Below are 24369 nucleotides of genomic sequence, written 5' to 3'. Positions count from 1 at the left end.
AAAATTTAGGATATAAGATTCGAACTTCTGGATACAATTTTCAAACTTTAGGACACGATATCCCGGAGTTTGAATTTTGAGGTTTAAATTCTAGGACGCCATGTCTTGAAATTTACGAAATTGGCTAATCTTTAAATATATTATAAACTGTATTTTAAACAATATACTTAAAAGTTGAATACCGGATGTCAATTCTAGTCATAGCTACTTATCATACGACATTAGGAGTGCTTGCCAATTCTTATTCACACCATCACTTATTAAACTTTTTTTAACTTCAAAATTTGATAAAAATAATTGATTGTATTAGGAACTATTTTTGTTAAAAAGATTTCATTTATGTATTGACGATGCTACTAGTATGAGAAAAAGCCTAAAATCATACATTATTTTTGGCTTTATATTTAAAGTCAAATATATTCTTTCACACGGAGCACTAATAGTCCATTTACTTTAATAGAGTGGTGTACTTTTAGTCATAACACTAAGAAAAAGCCCAAAAACATACATTATCTTTGGCTTTATACTCAAAGTCATACATATTCTTTCACATGGAGCACTAATAGTCCATTTACTTTAACAAAGTGGTACATTTTTAGTCATAACACTAAACACATTTTAATTTTTAACATAAATCTAAGATCTGACAAAATATCTGTTCCATTTATTTTCTTGTTTACCGAAAGAAATAAAGGTGACAGATTTATCTAGATAGCAAATAGCAAATATACATAGAATTTATTTACTATTTATTTACTATACGTGAAATATACATTTACTAAAAAATGTTAAACACATTTAATTTTTATTTGTAATGATTATTATCTAGATAACCTCAAATGTTATCTGGATTTTTTTATTATATTCATAAAATTATTTTTATTTTATGTATATTTATTATACGTTGACTCCCTTAAAAGTGTACCATTTTGTTAAAGTAAATGGAGTATTAGTGTTTCATGTGGAAGAATATTTATGACTTTAAATCTAAAACGAAATATAATGTATGATTTTGGTTTTTTAGCAATGCTAGTATCATTTAAGTTAGGTGCCCGATTGAGATAACAATATGGTAAGATAAGTTTTTTTTTCTAAAGTTTATTCGAACTGAGTGACAGAAAAAACGTTCGGCGTTTCGCAGCGTTTCCGGTGCGCAAAATGGCTTCCAAAGCAACAAACCTGTAGCGAAGCATGATCGATCCATCCCCTCAGTAAGTTTCAGAATCGGTTTTTCTAAATCTCTCTTTACTCAGTTCTGCTTCATGACTATCACTACCTCCATTTGCTCAAACCTCATAGCTTGCTTAATGTGAAACAATTAGTGGTGTTGAGAGAAAAGATTGCAAACCAAAACCTGGTCTAGTGTTAGATTTAAAGTTAAAATCTTGTTGAGGCCGAGATTTGGCGCAACAGTAGAGTTATTTATTTTAATGATCTGTGGATAATGGGTTCCAAGTTTAGAAATAGTTTAATACAAGGGGAAAATTACAATATACGACCACTCTCCTTTGCCTTGCACTAGCCGAGAGGCAGTTCTTACGCGGAAAAGCTCTTCGAAATTGCTTCAATGTGGTTTACCAACGTGTAGTTCAGAGTGCTTAGCTCTGATTCGGGTCCCGGGGGAGGGGGTTAGGTGGGTGGTGGGCTGTAATTATGTCTGGAAAACTACTACCAGTAATTCTTAGCTGGATGTTTATGAGTCTTATGGTAAACATATTAGCGTTTCAAGTTTCAACTAATTAATTGTTTTTGCTTCAAAAGAAGAAATTTGGAGCATTTTGCTTAAAACACAGCTACTTCAGAAGCTATTCAAAATATGCTAAAACTTTAAATAACTCTTTATTGTCTTTCTCTCAAATTGGTTGTACTATCATCTTTTTCTGTTTGGATGGATTTTATGGCTAGATGGTTGGGGGAATTTTAGGGGAATTAACACACACTATATTCTCATATTCCTAATTTTGGTTACAGTTCCTGAAGCTGATATGATCAATTGTATTCCTACTATTTAAAACAATCTCTTGAAGTTCAGGAAGTAGAAAATAAAGGAAAAAAAATAAAAGTTTCATTAGGATCGTCTCATCAATGTTGTAGTAGTCAGTGGTTTGAATCTTCCTCGTAAGTTTTTGGCATGTAATTGAGTGACCAATTCTGCTTGGATCTCGATGATGCGAACTGAAAGTTTAGTGATATATGCAAAACATGTGTTTCCTGGATTAATGGATTGCTTTTAAAGAGTTTCTAGAGAAGTAGTAATCTGCCCCATCCTGCTTTGGTGATGTGTTCTTCTTTTTCTTTTAGCTGGAGGCCTTACATAGAGAGTTTAAACTTATTTTTTTCTTCTACCGTTTGCATTACGTTGAAAAAGAAAATCATAGAAACCGGAAAGTTAATCTTTCTTCAATAAGGTGTGTGAGATCAAGAGAGGAAACACGCCTTGGTGGGAGGAAAGCAAAGTCTTCTTCTTCACCTACAAGCGTCTTTTCACAATAGACTTCCTAGCCCATAATTCTTTGTGCTATTATTGGAAAGCCATGCAAAGGAAAGTTATCTTCTTTATTAAAACTCAATCTTCTCTAATCTAGGTAAGAATGTGAATTTTTACCCTTCCATGCGTCTCTTCCCTTTTTTGGTTTTGCCTTGCCTAAGTAATTTACTTGTCAAAAAGATTGGAAGTAACTTATAAAGGAAGTACTGGAACTAGAAGAAGTTAGACTATGGAACAATAAGCAAATACTACGAATCAGTTCTTAATAAGTTTCGTATATCATGTTTGTCCAGCCATTCTCAAAAAAATATATCATGTTTGTCCAATCTTTTTGTGCTTATAATGTTAATAAGATATAGCGAAGAAGGCTTATTTTTGTTTTTGTTTTTAGCCATTGTGCTAGTTTTGACCTGTATACCTTTCTAATTGCGCTTAAACTTCGCTGTTCTGAAATAAGTGAATGTAATAGTTGTGTCAATGGAGCTAACAAAATTAATCTTTAGAGACCTATTGCCTTTAAGTTTTCAATCAAGTTATATTGAAACTCTGCCACACTTTGTTACCTTGACCCCTGTCACACCCTCATCCACAGCGCTGTTCTGTTAATCAATGTCACATTGTGAGTGCTGAATGGTTGAGGAAGGTGCTTTACAAGGATTTTGCTGTATGTCGCAAAAGTTTGGGCTGAGTCTTGTGAGTTCATTTAGAAGTGGACTTGGAATTGCTGGACGTCACTTGTTGTTGACAGGGTTATTAAAACACAGGACAGAAGCTGTTAGAAATGCTTTAGTATTTGTCCAAGCAGGTCAATGTTGTTACTTAATGGACTTATTTTCTCACTGACCTATAAGTTGAAGGTTATTTGTTAGTTAATACGGAAATTCAAAGGCTTTAATATAATTCAGGGACCAGCTTCAAGTATTCCAAAGAGAGAGGCCCTCATAGGATACAAGCATTTGCACAAGCTTGAACAGATTTATTTTGGATCATTCATTTACAAACACTTATGAATTCCTGGTCCTTAAAATTAGTAAATTATGGATTATATTACCTGATTCAGGAAATAAACAACTAGCTAATGAATTTTCGGTTGCCTCACCATTCAATTTCTTTGAGATATGATGCTAACTTTTCTTTTGGATAGGTTATAGTATTAAGCTTTTCTTTTTTTTTTCTTCTTCTTTTGGGCAAGTCCTTTTTTATTGTTAATTTGCTCCTGGTTTTTACACTCTCAGGCTTCAGTTCTGTGCTACATCTCAGACTGAATCTAATCTCTGTTGTGACAACCTTAGAGACTGCTGTATGTGAACTAGTTAAATCGCACATTTAATTCGAATCAAGGAACGGAATGCATTGAACATAGAAGAAAGGACATGAAAGCAAAATAATTTCTTTTTCCCAAAGGTAAGAAGCATAAATTATTGCAGAATCTATATGTGCTTTTAATATACTTATTGATGTCTGACTTTTGTTCATTTTTATAATCGTCATGACTAACTGAAAAAAATTCATCTTATGTTTCATGTCAGACGCCACATGTGCCAAGTGGGCCGGTCCCGGGCTTAAACGGGCCAAGTGGGCCGGTCCAAACGGTCCTGGTCCCGGGCCGGTCCCAAATTAAATGGGCCAAACGGTCCCGGGCCAAATGGTCTTTTTGTAGGGACTGGCTCGGGCTAAACGGTCCCGGCCCGCGGGCTAAGTGGGCCCAACAGATTTAAAAAAAAAATTAAATAGAAATTAGAGACAAAAGGATGTTAAAAAAAAAATCTAAGGCAATGCCTTGTAAATTTTATTATAGAATTGTGACCTAAATTTTTTAATTCAAATTTAAAGTCTAAAGACAAAAATATTGTAAAGAGATATTCAAAGCAATGCCTTGTAATTTTATTATAGCATTAAAAAAACATAGCAATATCTTTCTTAGTCTTCATCTCCCCTATGGAATGAGCACAACAAGGTGCTAATACCACCATTGAGAAGAAAAAGAAACTAATCAAGATGTGCCAAAATACAAGTTACATAATACATACTAATTTTTGTTCATACAAGTTACATGGTATCTCTTACAAACTTCATAAATACATCAAGATCCGGAGGAATTTCCGTTGGTGGTGGCGGAAAAGTAGCTTGGTCATCGCCACTTCCGGGCGAAGCAACATCCCCGCAAGTTCAGCTAGCATTTCTTCGTAAGCTTCGTCTTCATCTGGTTGTGATTCAGGTATAGGACGGGTATGGGGTTTGGTTCGGGGCAGTGGAGGAGGAACAAATTGAGCACTAGATTTGCCACTCTTGGATTTTCCCTTATTTTTACCAAAAGGTTTTTTTAAGAAAGCCATCTTAATTAATAAAGTAATAGAAAACAAATAAAACAAACAAAACTATAATATTAAAACTTAAGAGTTGGAACAAGTTTACCGAATTGACGTATAACTTGTTGAAAATTGATTATCGTTGAAGACTTCAATTCACCAACTTCACAATTTTTTCACAAATTGTAACAATAAAGTAAGTAATAGTAGCAATTATAGAAGAAAATTAGAGAGAGATTGTGATAGATTGATAATTTTGTAAGAAAAATGAAAGAATGAGGGGTATTTATAGTTGAAAATAGGAAAAAAGTGTAATTATAAAAACTTTGGGGTTAAATCAAAGTTGGGGGGGTTAAATGACTATTTTATAAATAGCCAACGGCTATTTTTGACAGCCCAACGATAATTTTTTAATTTTGTTTTTATAAAGTTGACCGTTGGGACCGTTTGGCCCGCGAGGGTCCCGGTCCTGGCGGTCCCAAAGCATAGGACCGACCCACGAGACCGGCCCAGGCCCACTAAAATCGGTCCTGGCCCGTTTGGCCCGCGGTCCCGGTCCTAGATCGGCCCACTTGTCAGCCTTAGGTTAAGATTATTCTTCTCAAATTGTATCTTTCAGTCTTCAGCAATGTTGCTGAATGCGTAAGTTAGTGTTGCATATCTATGTTTTGTTGTTCTCTTAGTGTGGCAGGTCTCTATTTGTTGTTCTCATCTTCATTTTGTTTTTTTCTGGCTGATCCACATGTATGAATAGTAGTTTGACAATTATTGACTTTTTGAAAAGTTGGATATTTTGTTCCTTAGATTGGGGAATCGCTATGGATGATAATGATCCAACATAAAAGAGCTGCACAACCCAATATTATCATACTTGCGTGCATCATTAAGTACTCTAATAGAAGAGCACTAACTTAAAACCTGAATTAGCAAAGCCTTATTGTTCTTATCGGCGTTGACTTATTCATCTTGGTTGATAAAAGCCAATTTCAGCACTTCAGTATTAGCTATACCCTCCAGTAAATTGAACCAACAACTGATAGGCTTGCAATTACTTGAACTTGTTTTCATCATTTTGTTTTGAAAATGTTGATATCGTTTCTTTTATGGTACAAAATCTGCTTTGAGTTTTCTTCAGAAGTAATAAATTTTTGATAATTGAAGCACAGAATTGTTATTTTTATTAAAAATTATAACTGAAGTACAAAATATAATAAGCTGGCTTGATTAAGCTACTAACCCCAATACTTGTTACTCGGTCCCCCGATATATTCCCTCATAAATAAACGAAAACCCTTGGGCAGAATTTGAGAAATACTAGTTTTAATTTCCCACAATTTCCTGGTCTCAGGTGCAATATATATTTTCCGCACCAGTGCAGTATGAACTGAATATGTCAAGCTCCTCTAAGAAAATGTATCCTTTTTTTCATAAAGTAACAATTATATCAATGAGATGAAAAATCTCTCGGTATACACGCGGTATGCAGAAGTGGAGAATTTACACAAAAATCTGGTTATCTACAAATAACACCTAGTCATTGGTATTAATAGGGACCTCATGGATGTATAAAAATTAACTAGGAACAAAATCAGGCCCTTATCTAGACATTCTTTTTCCACGCCTTCACAAGATTTCATGTTCTTTTCTCCAAGTATCCATGTAATAGGCAAAGGTACTACATGTCATGTTCTGCATCTTCTTTTCCAAAACATCGCATCCTTGATTGTATCCGGCATTGATTACTGTATTCCGAACAGATTTTGTCCACCGGAACTGAATAGCAAAACTGAAGATTGTCATCTTTACCCAATCGCTTCACAGCCAAAACTAACTGAAATATTTTAACTTTCCTTTCCTCAAATTTTTGCTTCCTTGCTACCCATGGCAAAGAAAAACCTTCCTTGTCTCTAAGGGGTCGTTTTACTGATTGTATTGGCATAATCAATCTCAACATAAAATCCCAAATAAAATAATACAGTGTTTGGTTAGCCACATAACAAAACTCCGCATCACTAATGCAGCATTTGGTTGCCGTATAAGAAAAAAAATCGTTGCATTACTTAATGCAGCATTTGGTTGATGGGATTAATAATATATCCACATTAAGTTATGTGGGAATATATGGATTATTTTATGCGAGATAGAATGTGGAATAAGAATATGTGTATTAGCAATATGGGGATTAAACTTTTACAAGACAAATGCTTTTAAAGTATGTAATTCTTGTATAACAATCCATTCCTTATTAATCACCGTACAATAATCCCTTTCACTATTAATCGCCGCATCGCAATCCCTTCATTATTAATCACCACATAAACAATCCTTACATTTTAATTCACGCATAACTAATATGTGAAGCAAACGACCCCTAAGACTCCATACTGATAGGTAATGGAACAATATATCCTCTCTCCTCAGTAGCATGTGGTAGAAGGACTTAACCAAAAATTCCATTCTCCTCCCATTCCATTTCCAAGCAGCCTGGTCTGACATTGCTGTTACATTATGATGTTCCTTTCATGTATTTTGGAACTCCCTCAATCTTCCAATCTTATAGGTCTCTTCTGAATCTCAAAGTCCAAAGAGTTCCTCCGTCTTGTACCTATATACTTGAGTAATTGTCGTATCTTTATAGCTAGATATGTAAAGATAGCGGGATCATTAAGGGCATAGTCGCCATGTCACCCATACTTCCAAAAAGCTGATCTTAAGGGTGTTGTCACCATATCACCCATATTCCCAAAAAGCTGATCTTATTTTCATTCCCACTTTAAACATGATGTTGCTATTGTACTCTTCTGTCACTTTCATAATATTCCTCCATAATCAGCATTCTGAGGCTATGTGATAATTCATTCCTGCACTACTTTCTTGTATCCTATATGTAGCTGCAATTGATGTTCTCCGAAGAGCCTGCACCAGTCACTTATTTCCACAGTCACTTTTCTTAGAACGTTTTGTTGAAAACTTTCAAATTTCACACTGTGGCCTCAAAGAAAGTGTATCCTATGTTGTCAATTACATTAAATGGAAAGGTTTGGCCTAGTTTCTGCTGCTTTCCTCAGTCTCAATATGGTTTTCCCGATTAGTATTTTGAGAGGGAGTTTTTTGGGCTTGTCTTGAGAAGAAAATATCAAGCAGAAGTGTCCTTGGGCTTTCAAGGAAGGTTACATATCAGAACGTAATGCCACACCTGGACCTCTTGTGTGCTTCAGTTATATCAAAGAGATATGGAAAAGGAAAATGAGATTTGACCAGATCTTATTCTTAAGTATGAAGCTTACTCGGATAGAAAGTGGACAAAGTATGCAACTTGGGTATATCACTTTTTTTGATGTACTTGGTCAACAATTAGATTTGCAAGCCCTGTTTTTTTAACTAAAACTTTGTTTTCTTATTGGATGCCTTGGCTTTATGATTCGTAGACACTATTTTGCTATTGGAACTATCTGAAATACGAACATTGTAAATACGAGCCTATGTTTTAACCCATCAAAGTTAAAATACAGCGGCTAAGGCCTTTACCTTTGATAACATCATTCTATGTTTAAAAATCACATGGAATGTCATAGAGATTGATGAAAGTAGCAATATTGAACATAGAATTGGGTTGGACCAACACAATAAACATACCAATGATGAATGAGAACTGGAATGGATCAACATGTCGGACATAGCTTTGATAAACAAAAAACAGAATGCGACAGCACAATGAATACAGATGGTAAACTAAACAAAAACTAAATCCAATTTATTTGGTGTGATTCTAACAAATGCTTAAATATGTCTGGTTTCCAAAACAGTAGTGAGATACTGGTGCATAACAAGTTGGTACCATAACTCACTCATTTGAGCATTCCTGTTCTCAATGTCATAGTCCTTGCATTCATCTCGGTCGGTCTCAGATGAAAAATCATTTGGCAACAGTAGCTGTCCTTCATTGAGCAAAACAAGGCTTTCCTTGTAAGTTCCCATAAAAAATGAGTTTTTAGTGCCAATTATATCAAAATTCATCTTTTCATGTGTCTCGAGATTATAAGACACAAGCTGTCCTGTTCTTCTTGTCAAAAGTATTTCACTGTTGTTCCTAAAGCCCAGAATCATTCCAGGTTCCCAGTCAAGAACGATATTGAATTCCTTGCTCCATGACTCGACAACACCATACTCTTTCATTACCCAAATTGAACAAATCCGGGTCCAAGCACACTTGTCGTAGTGATATATAGCAAGTGATTCCCCAAACTCTGCTGTATTCAGATTCATAGGTGCTCCAATAACCAAGCATTCTGGTAATTGTAATTCCACAAAAATCTCATCACTTAAATCAAATGCCAGAATCAAATTCTTCATCCTTTTTCTTTCAACATAGATTTTGTAACCAGTCCAGTGGATTTTCCCATGAACAACAGCTTGTTTATAAAAGTACTCCACAATGTAGCTCTCTGGAATAAAACCATCAAGTTGCTTCCAAATTCCCAGACTAAGTGAAAAAATTTCAACTTTAGGTGGCAGCAAAAATGCTCCTCGACTTTGAGAATAGGTCATCTTAACAACCTTGTAATCTTTGCTTTTTATATCAAAGCCAAAGCCAAACACAAACATATATCTCCCTTTCTGACTACAATCAAGAGGAGGCACTGGGAGACGGAGGCATCTGTTTATTGCAGGGTTCCATAGTACTAAAACATGTGAATATCCAAATAAATCATCAGACAAACAAAGTATGCCGTGGCAAGAGCCCACGATCCTAAAATAATGCCTCGCTGTGTCATTGAAAGGGGATCGTATGTTTATGTTGGTGTCAATACTGAATGTTGCATTATTGACTCGAATGGAATAAAGTTCCTTCTTTTGAGGAATTGAGAAGTATCTAAGAATTTTATGTGTAGGGTTTTTTGAAAGAATCGCTTGTTGGGTGTGTTGCCGAATGAATTCAGGGCTTGAGATTAAAGAGTTCCATGATTTTGATACACACCTGAACCTGAGAAGAGATTTTGGTGGGAGCCTTGAGAGGATTTGGATCATCAGTTCTTCTGGGATATGATCTGACATTTTCCTCGGTGGCTGAAACTTGGGATCTTTGGCTGATTTCCTTTTCTCTTCCTCACTTTTCTGTTTTTAGAAAAGAAGAGGTTGGGGAGGAGTTAAAATGATGGAGCAGTCACTGGTGCTGCTGGCTTTTGAAGTTTTATTCCTGGTGAAGAGAGCTTCAAAAGTAAGTTGATGCCTGTAAAAGTAAGAGAAGCATGGCTTTATACAGGGTAAATAGAGCAAAGACAAAATTTTGTACCAAAAATAAATAAATGCATGCTAATCTGTAAGGGGATATGTTAATCCCTGTCCAGATTTCCCACCGAATTATGAAGGGAAGAAAATGAGAAGGTGGCAGGTTTATCAAAGGCGCGCTTAAAGTGCGCTTAAGCCCTGAAGCGAGGCTCAAAATATGTTGAGCACTTTGCCTCTCTTAGCAGGCGCTTCAGTGTTGTCATCAAGGCTCTAAGGCATATATTTCCTTGCCAATGAGCGTAATCCTGAAGAGTCGACAATAAACAATTGATATTTTACTTTATCGTAAATTTTTTTTAAATTTTTTTGTCCATATATTTGGTATTCATGGTTATAGATATTAGTCTTGGACTACACATACATATCTGTAGTTTTTCTCCGTTTGCGCCTTTTTTTAAAATTAAAACCCATGCTTTATTTGCGTTTAAAGCCTCACTAGACCTTAGAGTTTTTTTGCGCTTTACGCCTTTGATAACATTGGAAGGTGGTCTAGTATTTAGAGCTCGGCATGGTGAATTGAGGGGTGGGAATTGCTTTTCTTTGTACTTTACCAACCAATAGCAAAATGGAGAAATAGAAAAAAGACTAGTTCATTTGACTATAAATTTCATTTGTTATTAGTTGGCAAGCTACGATTATATAAATCTGAACCCTGATTGACAAAACTGATATGTTGACACTTGTTACATCGATAAGGTATTACATGCCGAAATTGGACTTCCAGAGATGAAATAAATTGATTTTATTCAGGTTTATAGGATTTCCTAGATTTTAAAAGAGGAAAGAAATTGAATTTGAACCGATTATAAACAAAATTCCTACTTACCTTGTGATTAAGAACTAAGCAATTTGAAATATTGGTTCTCATGCTTTTCTCTGGTAGAGTTGTTAGGCCCAGAAGGTGTTGTCAAAGGCGAAAAGGGTTAAAAAGCACTCCGGGTCTATCAGGGCTGTAAGCGCAAAACAGAATTAAAGTGTTGGCATTAGCTAAAAAAGGCGCAATTAAAAAAAAATAAAAAAATATAGGTAATGCCAGAAAAATATTACAACTTCATTCATAATTATTTTCCTTAACAAATAATGTCTATTTGCCAATCTTATTTATTGTTTTGTACCACTCTATTCAAGATAGAACTTATGGGCAATGAGGCGCACAACTTAGTGCTTCGAATAAGTATCTAATTTAGGGCTTCTTTGATCTTTAGGGCTTAAGCGTGCTTCAACTAAGCCTTTGACAATATAGGGCCCAGAGAGTGCAGAATTAATATACAATGTGCAGTTGTGCACATAAGCCGATCCATCTGATTTGGGACAGAGGCATAGTTGGATTGAGTTATTGAGAGTTGCTGAGCCAATCGTTCCAGCTAAAACATTGAAAAGAAAATAATAAAATTATTTAAGCAATTATCCACGCTTAATCGAAAAGTCTCGAATGAATTAGTGTTTCCAGTAAGATTTCAATTCAACTGACATTTAGATCTACATGTGCAGGAACTCTTTGAAACCAAAATGCACTTTGGCTTGCCTGAATTCACTCGTAGATTTTCCCGCTAAGGAAAGTTTCAGATGGTGTGATCTCGATCTTATCAAAGGCGATACTTTCTGTTGATCTTTTTTTCATTCATCCAGAATTAGGTAAGACTCTTAGATCTGGTGAATACCAAGGCAGCAAGGCAACATGAATGAAATGATTCAAAATAAAAACTATGCGAAGGAGTTCATCCAGATGACAAAATTGTTGAATATGCTCTAAATTGAGAGGGTAGTTTCCATTATGTTTATGAATATTTAGAAATAAGTTCTCTTTTTGTCTTAACTAGTTATTTCATTTGGTTCCTTGTTACATTGTCTATATGAAATACGAACACCCTTTCATGCTGAAGCCTAAAAGTTTCCAGCGTAAGTCCCTTTATTCTTTTCTTCTCTTTCTTTTCCTTATTTTCTATAAATAAATATGTCAACAGTTTAAACAGTGTAGTGACGAGGAATCTTGCTAGTTACTATTTGCTTGTTTGGAATCAGAGTCTCGTTTGTGAATTTTGAAGTTCTTTTCAATTTAGGAACTCGAATTGTTAGTTTGGTTATTGATAATTAATGATTGCTGATATTCTCTAAGTTGAAATTGTAATCTGTGATTTTACAGCTCTAACATGTAAACACTTATCATGTAATAAAAATTCTTCAGAAAATAATTCGTCGGCCAAGAGAGGTTTAGATAAAGCAATTTTGAAACTTACTGAGACCAAATTAGTTGAAAAAACCTTAATGAAAACTTAGAAATATTCTATTTCTGTGTATGTTTACATCGTGGCAGTAATGTATATGCAACCTTGTCTTATCTTTACTATAAAATTCACTGTATCTTTGTCAAATATGTTTTATGTTGAAAGTCAGTCTTAGCTAGAGATAGTTGCTCATCATTGTCAATTTGTCATTCTGGCACTAGTTACACTGGCATTTCCCTATATCCATATTTAGACATTTGATGTCAAAGGCAAATCCTAGTTTAGCAACATCTGCACCTCTTAACTCCTACTGTTTCCGTTCACGGTATTTGTATTCTGTTCCAGAAATTCTTCAGATAAGCCTGAAATGGAAAACGAAAAGCAATTGGATTGTGAGGTTGAAGCTTGAAAGGACGCTCCCGGTACGCGTCGCTAGCTCCCTTTTTTGGTTGAAGCATTTAATGAGCAGTTTATGGCTTTGTCTGAAAACTCAAGCTATTGTCAAATTGATATGAAGCTTCAAGCTTGATTGACCATCTCTCTGCACCACTGGAAGCATGTCCTCATTTTGGTGGTTTATGTCAAGGCCGTGTGGAATTGCCCTGAGCACAGGACAAACGCTAGCAATTTAGAGGCCTTTTACTTGCCTTTATAAACAATTTATGAACTTTTGACGTATTGTTTTCTAGTTGTTAGGACTGAGTTATGTTTCCTCTTAGGATTGATGGTTGTTATTTTCTTTTTACTTCTATCTGAATAATTTACTGTTTCTAAATGCTTTTGTCAATTTTAGATATACTATTGTTTCCAATAACCCAGCTCAACTTTTTGCTACTTGTCAAAAAATATCATGCTCAGACGTCGACAGGTTCAGTTGCCAAAAGAGTAATTGAGACCATATTTTGTATTGTTGGAAAGTAGGATAAAGGAATAGTTGTACTATAGATGTAAAATTAATTTCGTGAAAATTATTTGTTTGAAGTTCGAATGACATAACACCATTTTGAGACTGAGTATGAAGAAGGGATAAGTTCTTAGCGTAGACTTTTTACCTTGACGAGTGTGGCTCTAGAGATCGGATTTGTCATCACCTAAACCTTAGGATTTGTAAATATGAATAAGAGAATGGATACACGTATTTACATACAACCAATAAATGTACATTGGTAAGGATTTGGAAGAGTTTGAGCAACAAACCTTTTCCTAATATTTTGGTGGTTATAATCAAGGCCATGTGGAATTGCCCTGAGCATGAGGCGAACGCTGAGCAACATACCTTTTCTTAATAGTTTAACAAGTTGGGAAGTTTGACATTGTTTCCTAGTTATAGGTATGTTTACCCTAAAATTCGAGTAACAATTAAACTTATTTAGTGATTTTAAGGATACGTGATTTTATCCAATACCAATTGACAAACAAGGAATTGAATAAATAGTCTGAATAGTAAAATAAATCAAACCAGTGTTCTAGCATACTTTCGACCTCGATTCGAGATGGTCTCGAGGTTGGGTAAGAAGAATAGTAAAGAGCGGAAGATAAACAATGATGAACATAAATGGATAGTAAGTAAAATAGAGAGCAGCATTTTTGCATATCTTTTTCAGTGAATCCCCATACAAATGAACGGGGTACCTCTTTATATAGTAGAGGAATCCTAAATAAGGTACAATTCTTATAACGGAAACAAATCCCATGATTGGCGTCAATAACCGCTTGATTCGATATGTTCCGGGATTTCCGCCGAGATCTTCGGTCGGTTGCTAATATTTCGTCATTCCGTTATTATGCCTTACTCGAAGTCGGTCATGCTCGGTCTCGATCTTCAGCGAGCATTTCGATATTCATGCTCCATACTCTGCCATTCAGGGGCGGCCCAAGGGTCAAGCCACTAAAGCAAAGGCTTTAGGCCCCCAAATTTTGAGGGCCCCAAAATTTTCTTTTGTTTTTCTACTTGTATTTGTATTGAGACCCCGACTAATCTAGATTCGTACCGCGTAAGACCTAGTAAAAGAGAAAACACGTTTTAACAGAATTTGTTTTAACCACAGGACTCGAACCCAATATATTTAATTAAGGTAAGTTGGATCAAATACATCTCACAACAATCTTTAGAGGCAGGGTCTAAATATATTGGGTATGTTAAAATAAAAAATAAAATATTTTATAAAAATTCAAGATAACTTTTAATTTAGTAGTGATGTAACCGTTTGAGCAAAAAATGCAGAAAGAGAATCACTCCCCCTAAACCCTTGTCGCGAATATAAAACTTTTCATTATTTAAATTTTACGAGTGACATCATTAGTGAGATATCTATATGAATTTGGTTCTATTATCTAAGATCAACAATATCTTAGGAGAGACTAAATTATTTATATAAAAAACTATTAACAACTAATGTTAGGCCAAAATTCTATACTTTTAGCACATTACTCGCCCTATATTTTGTTGGTTTAAGTGAGTTATTGTGCAACAATTGCGCTAAATTGTGTTGTTCTATGTGCAGGAACATCGGAATGAATTATCGATGTTATGATAATTTTTTTTCCTTCTGAAAGGCCCCAAATTAAAAATTGGCTTTAGGCCACCAATCTTCTTGGGCCGCCCCTGCTTCCATTGAGCTCGAACCTGGTCTATCATGAGCTTACTCTCGAGGCAGCTCCTCGTGCCTATGAAATCTGACATTTTCGATTTCGACCGTATACAGATAGTTCCCGCGTTTCTTGAAATAAAATGATAAGAAATGGTTTGAGCCTTGATTTACCGAAACCTAGATCATGATGTCGTCCTTATGACGTAAGTGACAGATGTGATCGAAATGTCCCGTCAATTCAGTTTCCCAAATTATTAATGCTTGTCAGTTAGTGGTCGGCCACTAACGCCACCGAACCGTCGCCGTGAACCTATAAATACCCGCTCCTTCATTGAATCAAACTTTACTTTGCTCTAATCAATTCTCTAACTATTCTCACTCTTTTCGTCTCCTCCCTTTCGCCATCTGTAGAGCCACCGTTAGCACCGAAACCACTAGCTTTTCATCTTTCTTCGCTCTTCTTTATTTATACAAATGGCGAAAACCTCAAAGATTGTACCGCAGAAGGAGAAAGTTTCTTGCTTCTCTTCCCGTTCGTTCGGCGGCAAGGCACCGGCAGAGCCGCTTCCCCATGAATATGTTCCTGGCCCGTGTACTCTAAAATCCGACTTCAAGGTTGAAAACCCTTCATCGATCCCGAGCCGATGTGAGCATGTGTCGATGTACATGTGCTCAATATCGAAGAGCCACCTCGAGGCCGTGAAGAGGGACTGCAACTGGGTTCCCGAGGTCGTGGTGCAAATTCCTGCTCTCGAAGAGAGCATCACCGCTTATGTGGAGGGGTTCTTAAGTGTTTACACTTACCCCTTCACATTGTGTCCCCTCGACCCAGTGATTATTGATCTCTGTAAAAGATATCAGGTTACCCTCGGCCAAATCCACCCCTCTCTATGGCGCATAGTAATCATGATGCGCTTCTTCTCTAGCAAGACCGAGGGGCTAGAGTTCACTCTTAATCACCTCATTCGGTTGTACCGGCCTCAAATCTACTGAGGACTAATCAGGCTCCAATGCCGGGAAACAAAGACCTTGATCTCGAGCATCGACGAGGACACGGATCGGGGTTGGATGAGCCGTTTTATACGGGTGAGGACCTGTGACATTATCCCGGAAGAGAAGATGTCGTTCCTCAAGGAGTGGAACTTCAACCGTTAGTGATCTTTTAAACTTTGTCCTTTGTACCTTCTTCGACTTCGCCTGACATCCCCTTTCGACATGCAACTGTTCCTTAGATGCCTCAAGCGGTACCTGACCTCGAAGATTGGGTTCGGAAGTTAGCCTTAACTTTCACATATGCCGAACGCGCATGGCATGATTTGGAAAAGGGCTGATAGGAGGCCAAGAACCATGGTAATGATCACCCTTTTCATGTTCTGAAACACATTTTATACTCCATTTATCACTAATTTTCTTTCATGCAGGCCTGACTAAGGATGCCATTTTGAGGCCTTCAAGTGGCAAGGAAGAAACCAAGTCCCCGGTTCCGAAGCCGAGGGAAGACAAGAAGAGGAAATATGCCTCGCAGTTTGAGGACCCTAAGCCCAAACCTCGAAGGGTGAGGAGGAAAGTAATTGCTCTCACGATGGACTCGGTCCAAAAACTCAGAGACGAAGAAGAAGAAGAAGAAGAAGAGGAAGACGGTCCAACCTAGGAAAGCTGTCGTGGAGGCTTCCAAAAAGAAATCGGGTGAGGATACCGAATTAGCAGAGGTCGAGACCGTTTCTCGACTGTAATGACCCAATCGATTATTTTAACTTTTAAAAATCCGTTTCCTAAAATAAGACTTCCCGAACATGCTTTTATTAATTTATGACTCGCGGGGATGGTTGGTTCGGGATTTGGAAGTGTGAGGGTTGAAATCGGAACACTTGGTTCCTTAAGTTAGCTTCAAATAGACAAGTTTGACTTCGGTCAACATTTTGAGAAAACGACCCCGGAATCGGAATTTGACGGTTCCAATAGGTACGTATGATAATTTTGGACTTGGGCGTATGTACGAATCGGGTTTTGGATAACCCGGGAGCGTTTTGACGCTTAATAGTAAAAATCAACTATATGAAGGTTTAAAATTCTTTAAATTTGATTTGGAGTAGGATTTTGAGTATTTGAAGTCCGTTTGGAATTCCGAGTTTGGGAATAATTCCGTATAGTGACTTAAGACTTGCACGCAAATTTTTGTGTCATTCCGAGTAGTTTAAGTATATTTCGGCGCATTGGAAGTAATTTGAAGAACTTGAAATTCTTAAGTTTAACTCAATTTGGTTTAGGGTATGATTCTTAAATTTGATATTGTTTTACGTGTTCCGAGAGTTCGGGCGAGTCCGTTTTATGATTTTAAACCTGTTGGTATGTTCGGACGGGGCCCCGGGGGTCCCGAGTGTTAACCGAACGAGGCTCGGACCAATTTTGGAAAATTGAGCAAGGACTGAAGCTCCCAGCTACTGTCATAATCGCACCTGCGCTTGGACAACCGCAGATGCGAGCTCGCAGGTGCGAGCCACCAATCACAGGTGCGAAGGAGAGGAGCCTGCCCAGCCATCGCAGGTGCGAGGTATTTTGGCGCACCTGCGAACGTGCAGGTGCGAAGGCCTAATGTGCAGGTGCGAAGGAATGGGCGCACTTGCGCTTGCGCAGAAGCGAGCACTTCTTCTGCAGGTGCGAAACCAGGAAAAGAGGAAAAATGCACACCTGCGAGGAATTTCCGCAGGTGCGAAAGCCGCATGTGTGGTACCTCTTCCGCAGGTGCGAAAATCATTGTTGGGCAGAAAGGTTAAAAGTCGGGGCTCAAATATTTTGAGCCCATTTTCCCTCCATTTTCGGGCGATTTCAGAGCTTTTTAGAAGGGGGTTTCAACTAGCAATTGAAAGGTAAGTTAATTCCACACCCCTTGAGTTAAATACATAGATTATAAGTAGATTATAACTAGTAAATCTTAGAAATCAAAGATTTAGATGAAAAACCTAGATTTTTATAAAAGTGAGATTTTAACCACAAAAATAGTTATGGAATTGGGTAAAAATTATATATTTAAGTTCTTGAGATTATGGGTAACGTTTTCATCCAAAAATTTTTAGAATCCGAGCACGTGGACCCGGGGTGAATTATAGGAATTTTATCATTTTGGATAAGGTAATTTATTTAATAGATAAATTTTGAATCATTTAGCATATATTAATTATTGTGTATAATATTTGGATAGTTTCGGATCTTTCAACGTCGAATTAATAATTCAACGTGATGTAGTAATCGGAAAGTGGACTTTGAGATGAGGTAAGTCTCTTGTCTAATCTTGTGAGGGGGAAATTACCCCATAGGGATTAAATTGAATAATTGTTGCTAATTGCGGGGGCTACGTACGCACGAGGTGACGAGAGTCCGTGCGTAACTACTATAAATGCTAAATTTCGGGTAGTTTAGGACTCAAAGTATGAATTACTTGTGTAAATTGTATTCCTTGTTTAATTAATATTAATTGATATATATATGAATATATTGTGAATTATTTGATAAAGATATTAAAGGATGGAAATCTCATATGCTTGATTTTCTGTTTAAATTAATTAATTGTTAAAAGAAATGGTTCTTCCTCCTGAATTTATTTTATAATAAATATACTCTCCTTCCGGAGGTACATAAGAAAATGTTCTCATTTCTTGTGGAGTGGGCCGAACGCCTTGGCAGGATAAATGCATCTATGGATCACGCCGCACGTCCATCGGCAGTGTACACGACACTCTAGATTGGGCCGTATGTCCTCGGTAGAAATCGTGCTTAATAATAATAATTACACGATAATTTAATAATTATTTCAAGCTTGCGAAGCTAATTGATAAATTGGAGAATCCTTAAAATTTAATGAATTATTATTCCTGCTTGTTAAGGAATTAATTGTTATTCCTGTAAATGAGATTAATTGATAAATTGAAAATTATTTGAATTTAAGAAATTTAATTAATATATTGAAAAATTGTTGCATTTGAAGGAATATGATTATTTCCGCTGGTTAAATAAATTATTGTAAATTCTGTGAATTCTGCTGATTTAGATATTCGAGTTGTATTTCAGTTATTATTATTGACCCATAGTGAGTGTCAAAGTCGGCCATCTCGTCTCTACCACTTCGAGATTAGGCTTGATACTTACTAGGTACATGTTGTTTACGTACTCATACTACACTTGCTGCACTTTTTGTGCAGGACGTGAGGCAAGTACTAGTGGGGGACCTATCGTCTTACACCCACGTTATCCAGGGGCATAGTGGTGAGCTTCCTTTCTGAGCCGTTCTGCAGCTACTAATGTCTCTCCTTGTACTTTTCATTCTGTCTATTTTTATTTCAGACAGTATTTGAGGCTTTGTATAATCTACTAGATGCTCATACACTTGTGACACCAGGTCTTGGCACACACATTGATAGAGTTTGGTGTTTTATTATTTTTCTTGGTTTTAAACTTTGTCAATGTATGCTTAATTTATTAAGTTGGCTTGCCTAGCTGTAGTGTTGGGAGCCATCACGACCTATAGGTAAAATTGGGTCGTGACATCGGCCATCTACAACTACACCGGATGAGGCTGATTCTGAGACCCCGAAGATCGATCAGAGTGTTCTGAGTAACTTGCTCAGGACCATGACAACAGGTCACTTGCCCTCTCTCCCGACCTTTTCTGAGAAGGTACTAAGGGAAGCTCGAGAGTTGAAGACTCCTGATATAGGTGAAGGCTCTAGTGTAGGGGATTCCTTTCGGGATTGCTTTACCGGAGATGATGATGCCTCTGATATCGGTGACGCTTCTATTCTTTTAGAAGAGGCCCAACGTCTCTTATTTCGGGTAAGAATCGGTTTACTGCATTTCTTTTCTTTACTCTTCTTTTTCCTTTTTCTCTAAATTTGACTTGTGTTTTCCATTTTTGTATAGGCTTTCGCCAAGTTTCGAGCTGACCTTAGTCAGTGTGAAATCGAGCTCCGAAGGGTCTCGGAGGAGAGAAAGGCTTTGAAGCTTCTTTGCGGCCAAAAAGACCAAACTATAAAGGACCTTCAAGCGGATTTGGCAAAGGCTAATGAGGAAGAGGCCGAGCTAGATTAGCAGGTGAGCATCCTTTTGATAAAGTACAGACTCGACCCAACTGTGGAGGCTAATACTTCATTATCTCAGCTGCAACAAAAGGTTGAGAGGATCGAGCTGCTTCAGGGAGAAGTCGATCAAGTAAAGGCCGATTGTGATCGGTGGAAGGAGAATATGGACCGCCTGGCTGCGGAAAAAGAAACTACCTCGGCGAAACTGTCATCGACCAAGGTTCAACTTCGAGGCGTCACAGAGAAAAGTTCGGCCCAAGCCAGGAGGATCTATGAGCTTGAAACCGGGCTCGCTAAGGCCAAGGCGGAAATCGAGAAGACAAAGGTCATGGCGGACAAGTCCATTGCCGTGTACCGAGCCGATGCTGGGGCTACTCAAATGCAGCTAAGGGAGGCTTCTAACCGAGAGCAATAGATCATTGACTCGGCAAAGTGTCAATCCCGGAGGGAAACCCTAGAGAAAATCTATACTCGAGGTTTTGACCTCTCCGAGGAGATAGCCCGAGCCAAGGTGCTTGAATCTGAAGCCAATCAGCTTGCCTCCTTTGATGACGAAGACGATGATGAAGAAGGCAGTCGAGGCGGATCCGATAAGGGGCCTGAAGGGGAAGTTGCTCCCGGAGAAGAGGTCGAAACCGGTCGTAGTTAGGGCTTAATTTTTATTTTTGTAAGACCTTGATCGGTCTTTTGTACATAACCTTTTTATCAATATATAATAAACAAAACTTCTCTTGAATGTCTTCTTAGTATTATGTTCAAATGTGTTTTGTGCTTTTTCCTTGTGAAAATTTTGTTGTTGCAACTTCTGTAATCGAGTGAACACTGATTCGAACTTTAGAATAAAACTTTAGGTTTTTTAGACGTGCAAGGGCGAGTCCCCGAGTTCAATAATATGTTCGAGATTTCGGATGGCTTGATTGATGCCATGACTGCACTGTTTTTATAACTAAGTTCGAGTATGTTTCGAACTTAGCATAGAGTAAACCCTTAGGTTTGTTTTATCTAATAATGGGTAATTTTAGAACTTATAGTAACATACCCCTTAAGGTTTTATGTCGGATCCTTGAGCTAAATTCAAGTCAACTTTATTTGAACTCAGAATAGTGAAACCCTTAGGTCCGAGTTGAGTGAGAACAAAGTCTCGAACTCTAAATGTATTGGCCCTTAGGCCCTTTTAGGTTGGGATCATATGGCCTCTAAAAGGCGGCTATTATTTCCCCCTTTTCATCTTAAAAGACTTAATAAAAAATTTCTTTATGCCTTAGCATGTATTTTACTCATTGGGTTTTTTGAGGGTCCGATGTCAGTTGAAACGCTTTTACTTTTTGTGCCTTAGCACGTTTGTGTTAAAGATAGTTTGATACCTTTTAAGGTTTTTCGAGGGCTGATTTTATCGAAGCCCTTTTGATTATTTGCCGAGGGTAGCCTTTTTAAACCGGTTTTCAAAGAATTTAAAGGCCTATCGTTATTGCGGAATTCGGACGTCTCCGAGCCGCGTTATTTAGGCCGTAACCTTCGGATATGTATTTTAGCCGTAGCCTTCGGGTATGCCTCTTGGGTTTATTTCCCAATAATATTTCGAGCTAGTTTGAAATGTCAGTCCCCGAGAATGGTGGTCTTGGCCTATAGATCGAGGGGTGCCTCTTTGAGGTTTTATGAATTTGAGTTTAGATAACTCTAATATGCCTATCATAGATGATAGTCCCCTAGTGTATATTTTCACTTTGGCTCTTGAGCCGTTTCTCACAATATCATAAGCGTGAGGTTTGTATAGTAGAGGATTTTCTTCGAGACACAAAATGTTTAAATGAAGAGAGAATTCTTCTTTTAATAATTTATACATGCCCACATGTTTTGCCATTGAGGCTCGACTAATTTATATGGACACGGTTCACTTGACCGTTTGGCGCATTATAAAGCTTCCCTATCAAGGCCCTTTGACATGAAGTACTATTCTCGAGAATACAACATCCGAGGGTGATGCCCTCCAGTATTCGAGGTTGATTGCAAAGAAGCCTTGGATACTGTTGAATTGTCCTCAAGTAGCACATAATTGTTGCCTCGTTAAAAACCTCACCGGGAAAACCCATTTGGGATAAAAATCGATCTAAGGGAAAAAGAGTGCAACACGTACTTTAAAACCCGAGGTCTCGATGTCTTTGGTCGAATTCCTGCAATGAGTTAGCGTCGAATATACATAAATGAAAGAAGGGAGAAAGTCATACCTTAACAATAATATCATTTGATAAGTGATATGTTCCAGTTGCTTGACATTGGTTCGCCGTCCATTGTTCCGAGTTTATACGACCCTTTTCCGACTATATCGCGTACTTGATAGGGTCTTTACCAATTCGGGCCAAGCTTCCCTTCATTAGGATCTCGAGTGTTGATGGTGACCTTCCTTAGGACTAATTCCTCGACCCTGAAGTGGCGAAGGTTGGTTCTTCTATTGTAGTACATTTCGATTCATTGCTTTTGTGCAGCCATTCGAACAAGTGCCACTTTTTGTTTTTATCTAATAATTCGAGGCTAGTATTCATAGCCTCGTGGTTCGACTGGGATTAAAGCTTCAGAGCCATACACTAAGGAAAATAGAGTTGCCCCTGTATTGGACTTCGATGTTGTTCGATATGCCCAAAGGATTTCGGGTAGAATTTCTCTCCATTTCCCTTTAGCTTCGTTCAACCTTTTCTTTAGGTTTTGGATGATAGTCTTGTTCGCCGATTCGGCCTGTCCGTTCCCACTAGGGTGATACTGTGTCGACAATATCCTTTTTATTTTATGGTATTCGAGAAATTTGGTCACTTTACTGCCAATAAATTGCTTACCATTACCGTATACTATTTCTGTGGGTATCCCAAATCGACACACGATGTGATCCCAGATGAAGTCTATAACCTCTTTTTCTCTCACTTTCTCGAACGCCTGTGCTTCAACCCATTTAGAGAAATAGTTAGTCATAAATAAAATGAACTTAGCTTTACCTGGGGCCGATGGAAGAGGGCCGACGATATCCATCCCCCATTTCATGAATGGCCACGAGGATAGGACTGAATGAAGTTGTTCTCCCGGTTGATGGATCATCGGTGCGAACCTTTGACATTTATCATATTTTCGAACAAACTCCTTAGTATTTTTTTCCATGCTATCCTAGTAGTATCCTGCTCAAATGATTTTGTGAATCAGTGATTCGGCGCCGGAGTGGTTCCCACAAGTGCCTTCATGGACCTCTCGTAAAACATAATCGATGCCTTATGGTCCTAAGCACACTACCAATGGTCCATCGAATGTTCTTCTATATAATGTTCCATCTTCAGCCAATGTGAATTGAGCAACTTTGGTTCGTAAGGTCCTCGACTCTTTAGGGTCCGACGTGAGCTTTCCATTCTTCAAGTATTCAATATATTTATTCCTCCAATCCCAGGTTAAGCTTGTATTGTTTATCTCGGCATGAACTTCCTCGATCACGGATCTCAAGAGTTGAACGATAGTCCCCGAGCTGATCTCATCTTCCTCGACCGATGACCCCAAGTTTGCAAGTGCATTAGCCTCACTGTTTTATTCTCGAGGTACATGCTGTAAAGTCCATTCCTTGAAATGGTGCAAAGTTACCTGCAGCTTGTCCAAATACCTTTGCATTCTATCCTCTCGAACTTCGAAGGTTTTGTTTACTTGGTTCACCACCAGTAAAGAGTCACACTCGGCTTCAATGACTTTTGCCTCAGGCTTTTAGCTAGCTCGAGACCTGCAATCATGGCCTCGTACTCGGCCTCATTGTTAGTCAACCTAGAAGTTTTGATAGATTGCCTAATAGTGCTACCCGTGGGTGGCTTCAAAATGATGCCTAGCCCGGACCCCTTTACATTTGAAGCACCGTATGTGAAAAGGGTCCATTCCCCCGATGACGTACCAAATTTTAACAAGAATTCCTTTTCAACTTCGGGTACGAGGGTTGGCGTGCAATCGTCCACGAAGTCCACTAAAATTTGAGACTTGATGGCCGTCCGGGGTTGATATTCGATGTCGTACCCACTGAGTTCGACGACCCATTTGGCCAATCGGCCCGACAGTTTGGGTTTTTGCAGAATATTACGAAGTGGGTAAGTGGTTAATACGCATACGGGGTGACATTGAAAGTATGGTCTTAACTTTCTAGAGGCACTTATCAATGCAAGTGCCAATTTTTCTAAGTGTGGATATCTAGTTTCTGCTTCTCCTAAGGTTCAACTTACATAATAAACGGGAAATTGCGTACCTTGCTCTTCTCGAACTAGGACACCACTTACCGCGATTTCTGATACTGCCAAGTACAAGTAAAGTTTCTCATCTGCCTTTGGAGTGTGAAGCAGTGGTGGGCTCGATAGGTATTGCTTCAACTCTTCCAATGCCTGTTGG

At 37.9% G+C, this 24369-nt stretch overlaps 1 protein-coding gene and 1 long non-coding RNA gene across 3 annotated transcripts; one reads left to right on the top strand and one right to left on the bottom strand.

The window, feature by feature from the left end:
* The first annotated feature begins 1029 nt into the window (after positions 1-1029).
* LOC138896452 (uncharacterized) lies at positions 1030-12692 on the top strand. Of its 2 annotated transcripts, XR_011409608.1 has the most exons (4): positions 1084-1211; positions 3724-3892; positions 11578-11678; positions 12657-12692. It is a non-coding gene; the product is annotated as an uncharacterized lncRNA (long non-coding RNA). The 2 variants fall into 2 exon arrangements; XR_011409607.1 differs by lacking the exon at positions 12657-12692 and having other exon boundaries at positions 1030-1211; positions 11578-11968.
* Positions 8487-9983, bottom strand: LOC104096818 (F-box/kelch-repeat protein At3g23880-like). Its single transcript, XM_033656295.2, has one exon. The coding sequence runs from the start codon at positions 9850-9852 to the stop codon at positions 8578-8580; it is 1275 nt and encodes a 424-aa protein (XP_033512186.2). The 5' UTR covers positions 9853-9983; the 3' UTR covers positions 8487-8577.
* Positions 12693-24369: the final 11677 nt, after the last annotated feature.

The sequence above is a fragment of the Nicotiana tomentosiformis genome, chromosome 7 (genome assembly GCF_000390325.3).
Source record: "Nicotiana tomentosiformis chromosome 7, ASM39032v3, whole genome shotgun sequence".
NCBI lineage: Eukaryota > Viridiplantae > Streptophyta > Magnoliopsida > Solanales > Solanaceae > Nicotiana > Nicotiana tomentosiformis.
The sequence above is the reverse complement of the archived record's forward strand: the minus strand, read 5'-3'. Positions and strand labels throughout refer to the sequence as shown.

What these genes read in the sequence shown, in the direction of transcription:
- LOC104096818 (XM_033656295.2), bottom strand. Translation starts at nt 9,852, where the DNA reads ATGTCAGATCATATCCCAGAAGAACTGATGATCCAAATCCTCTCAAGG.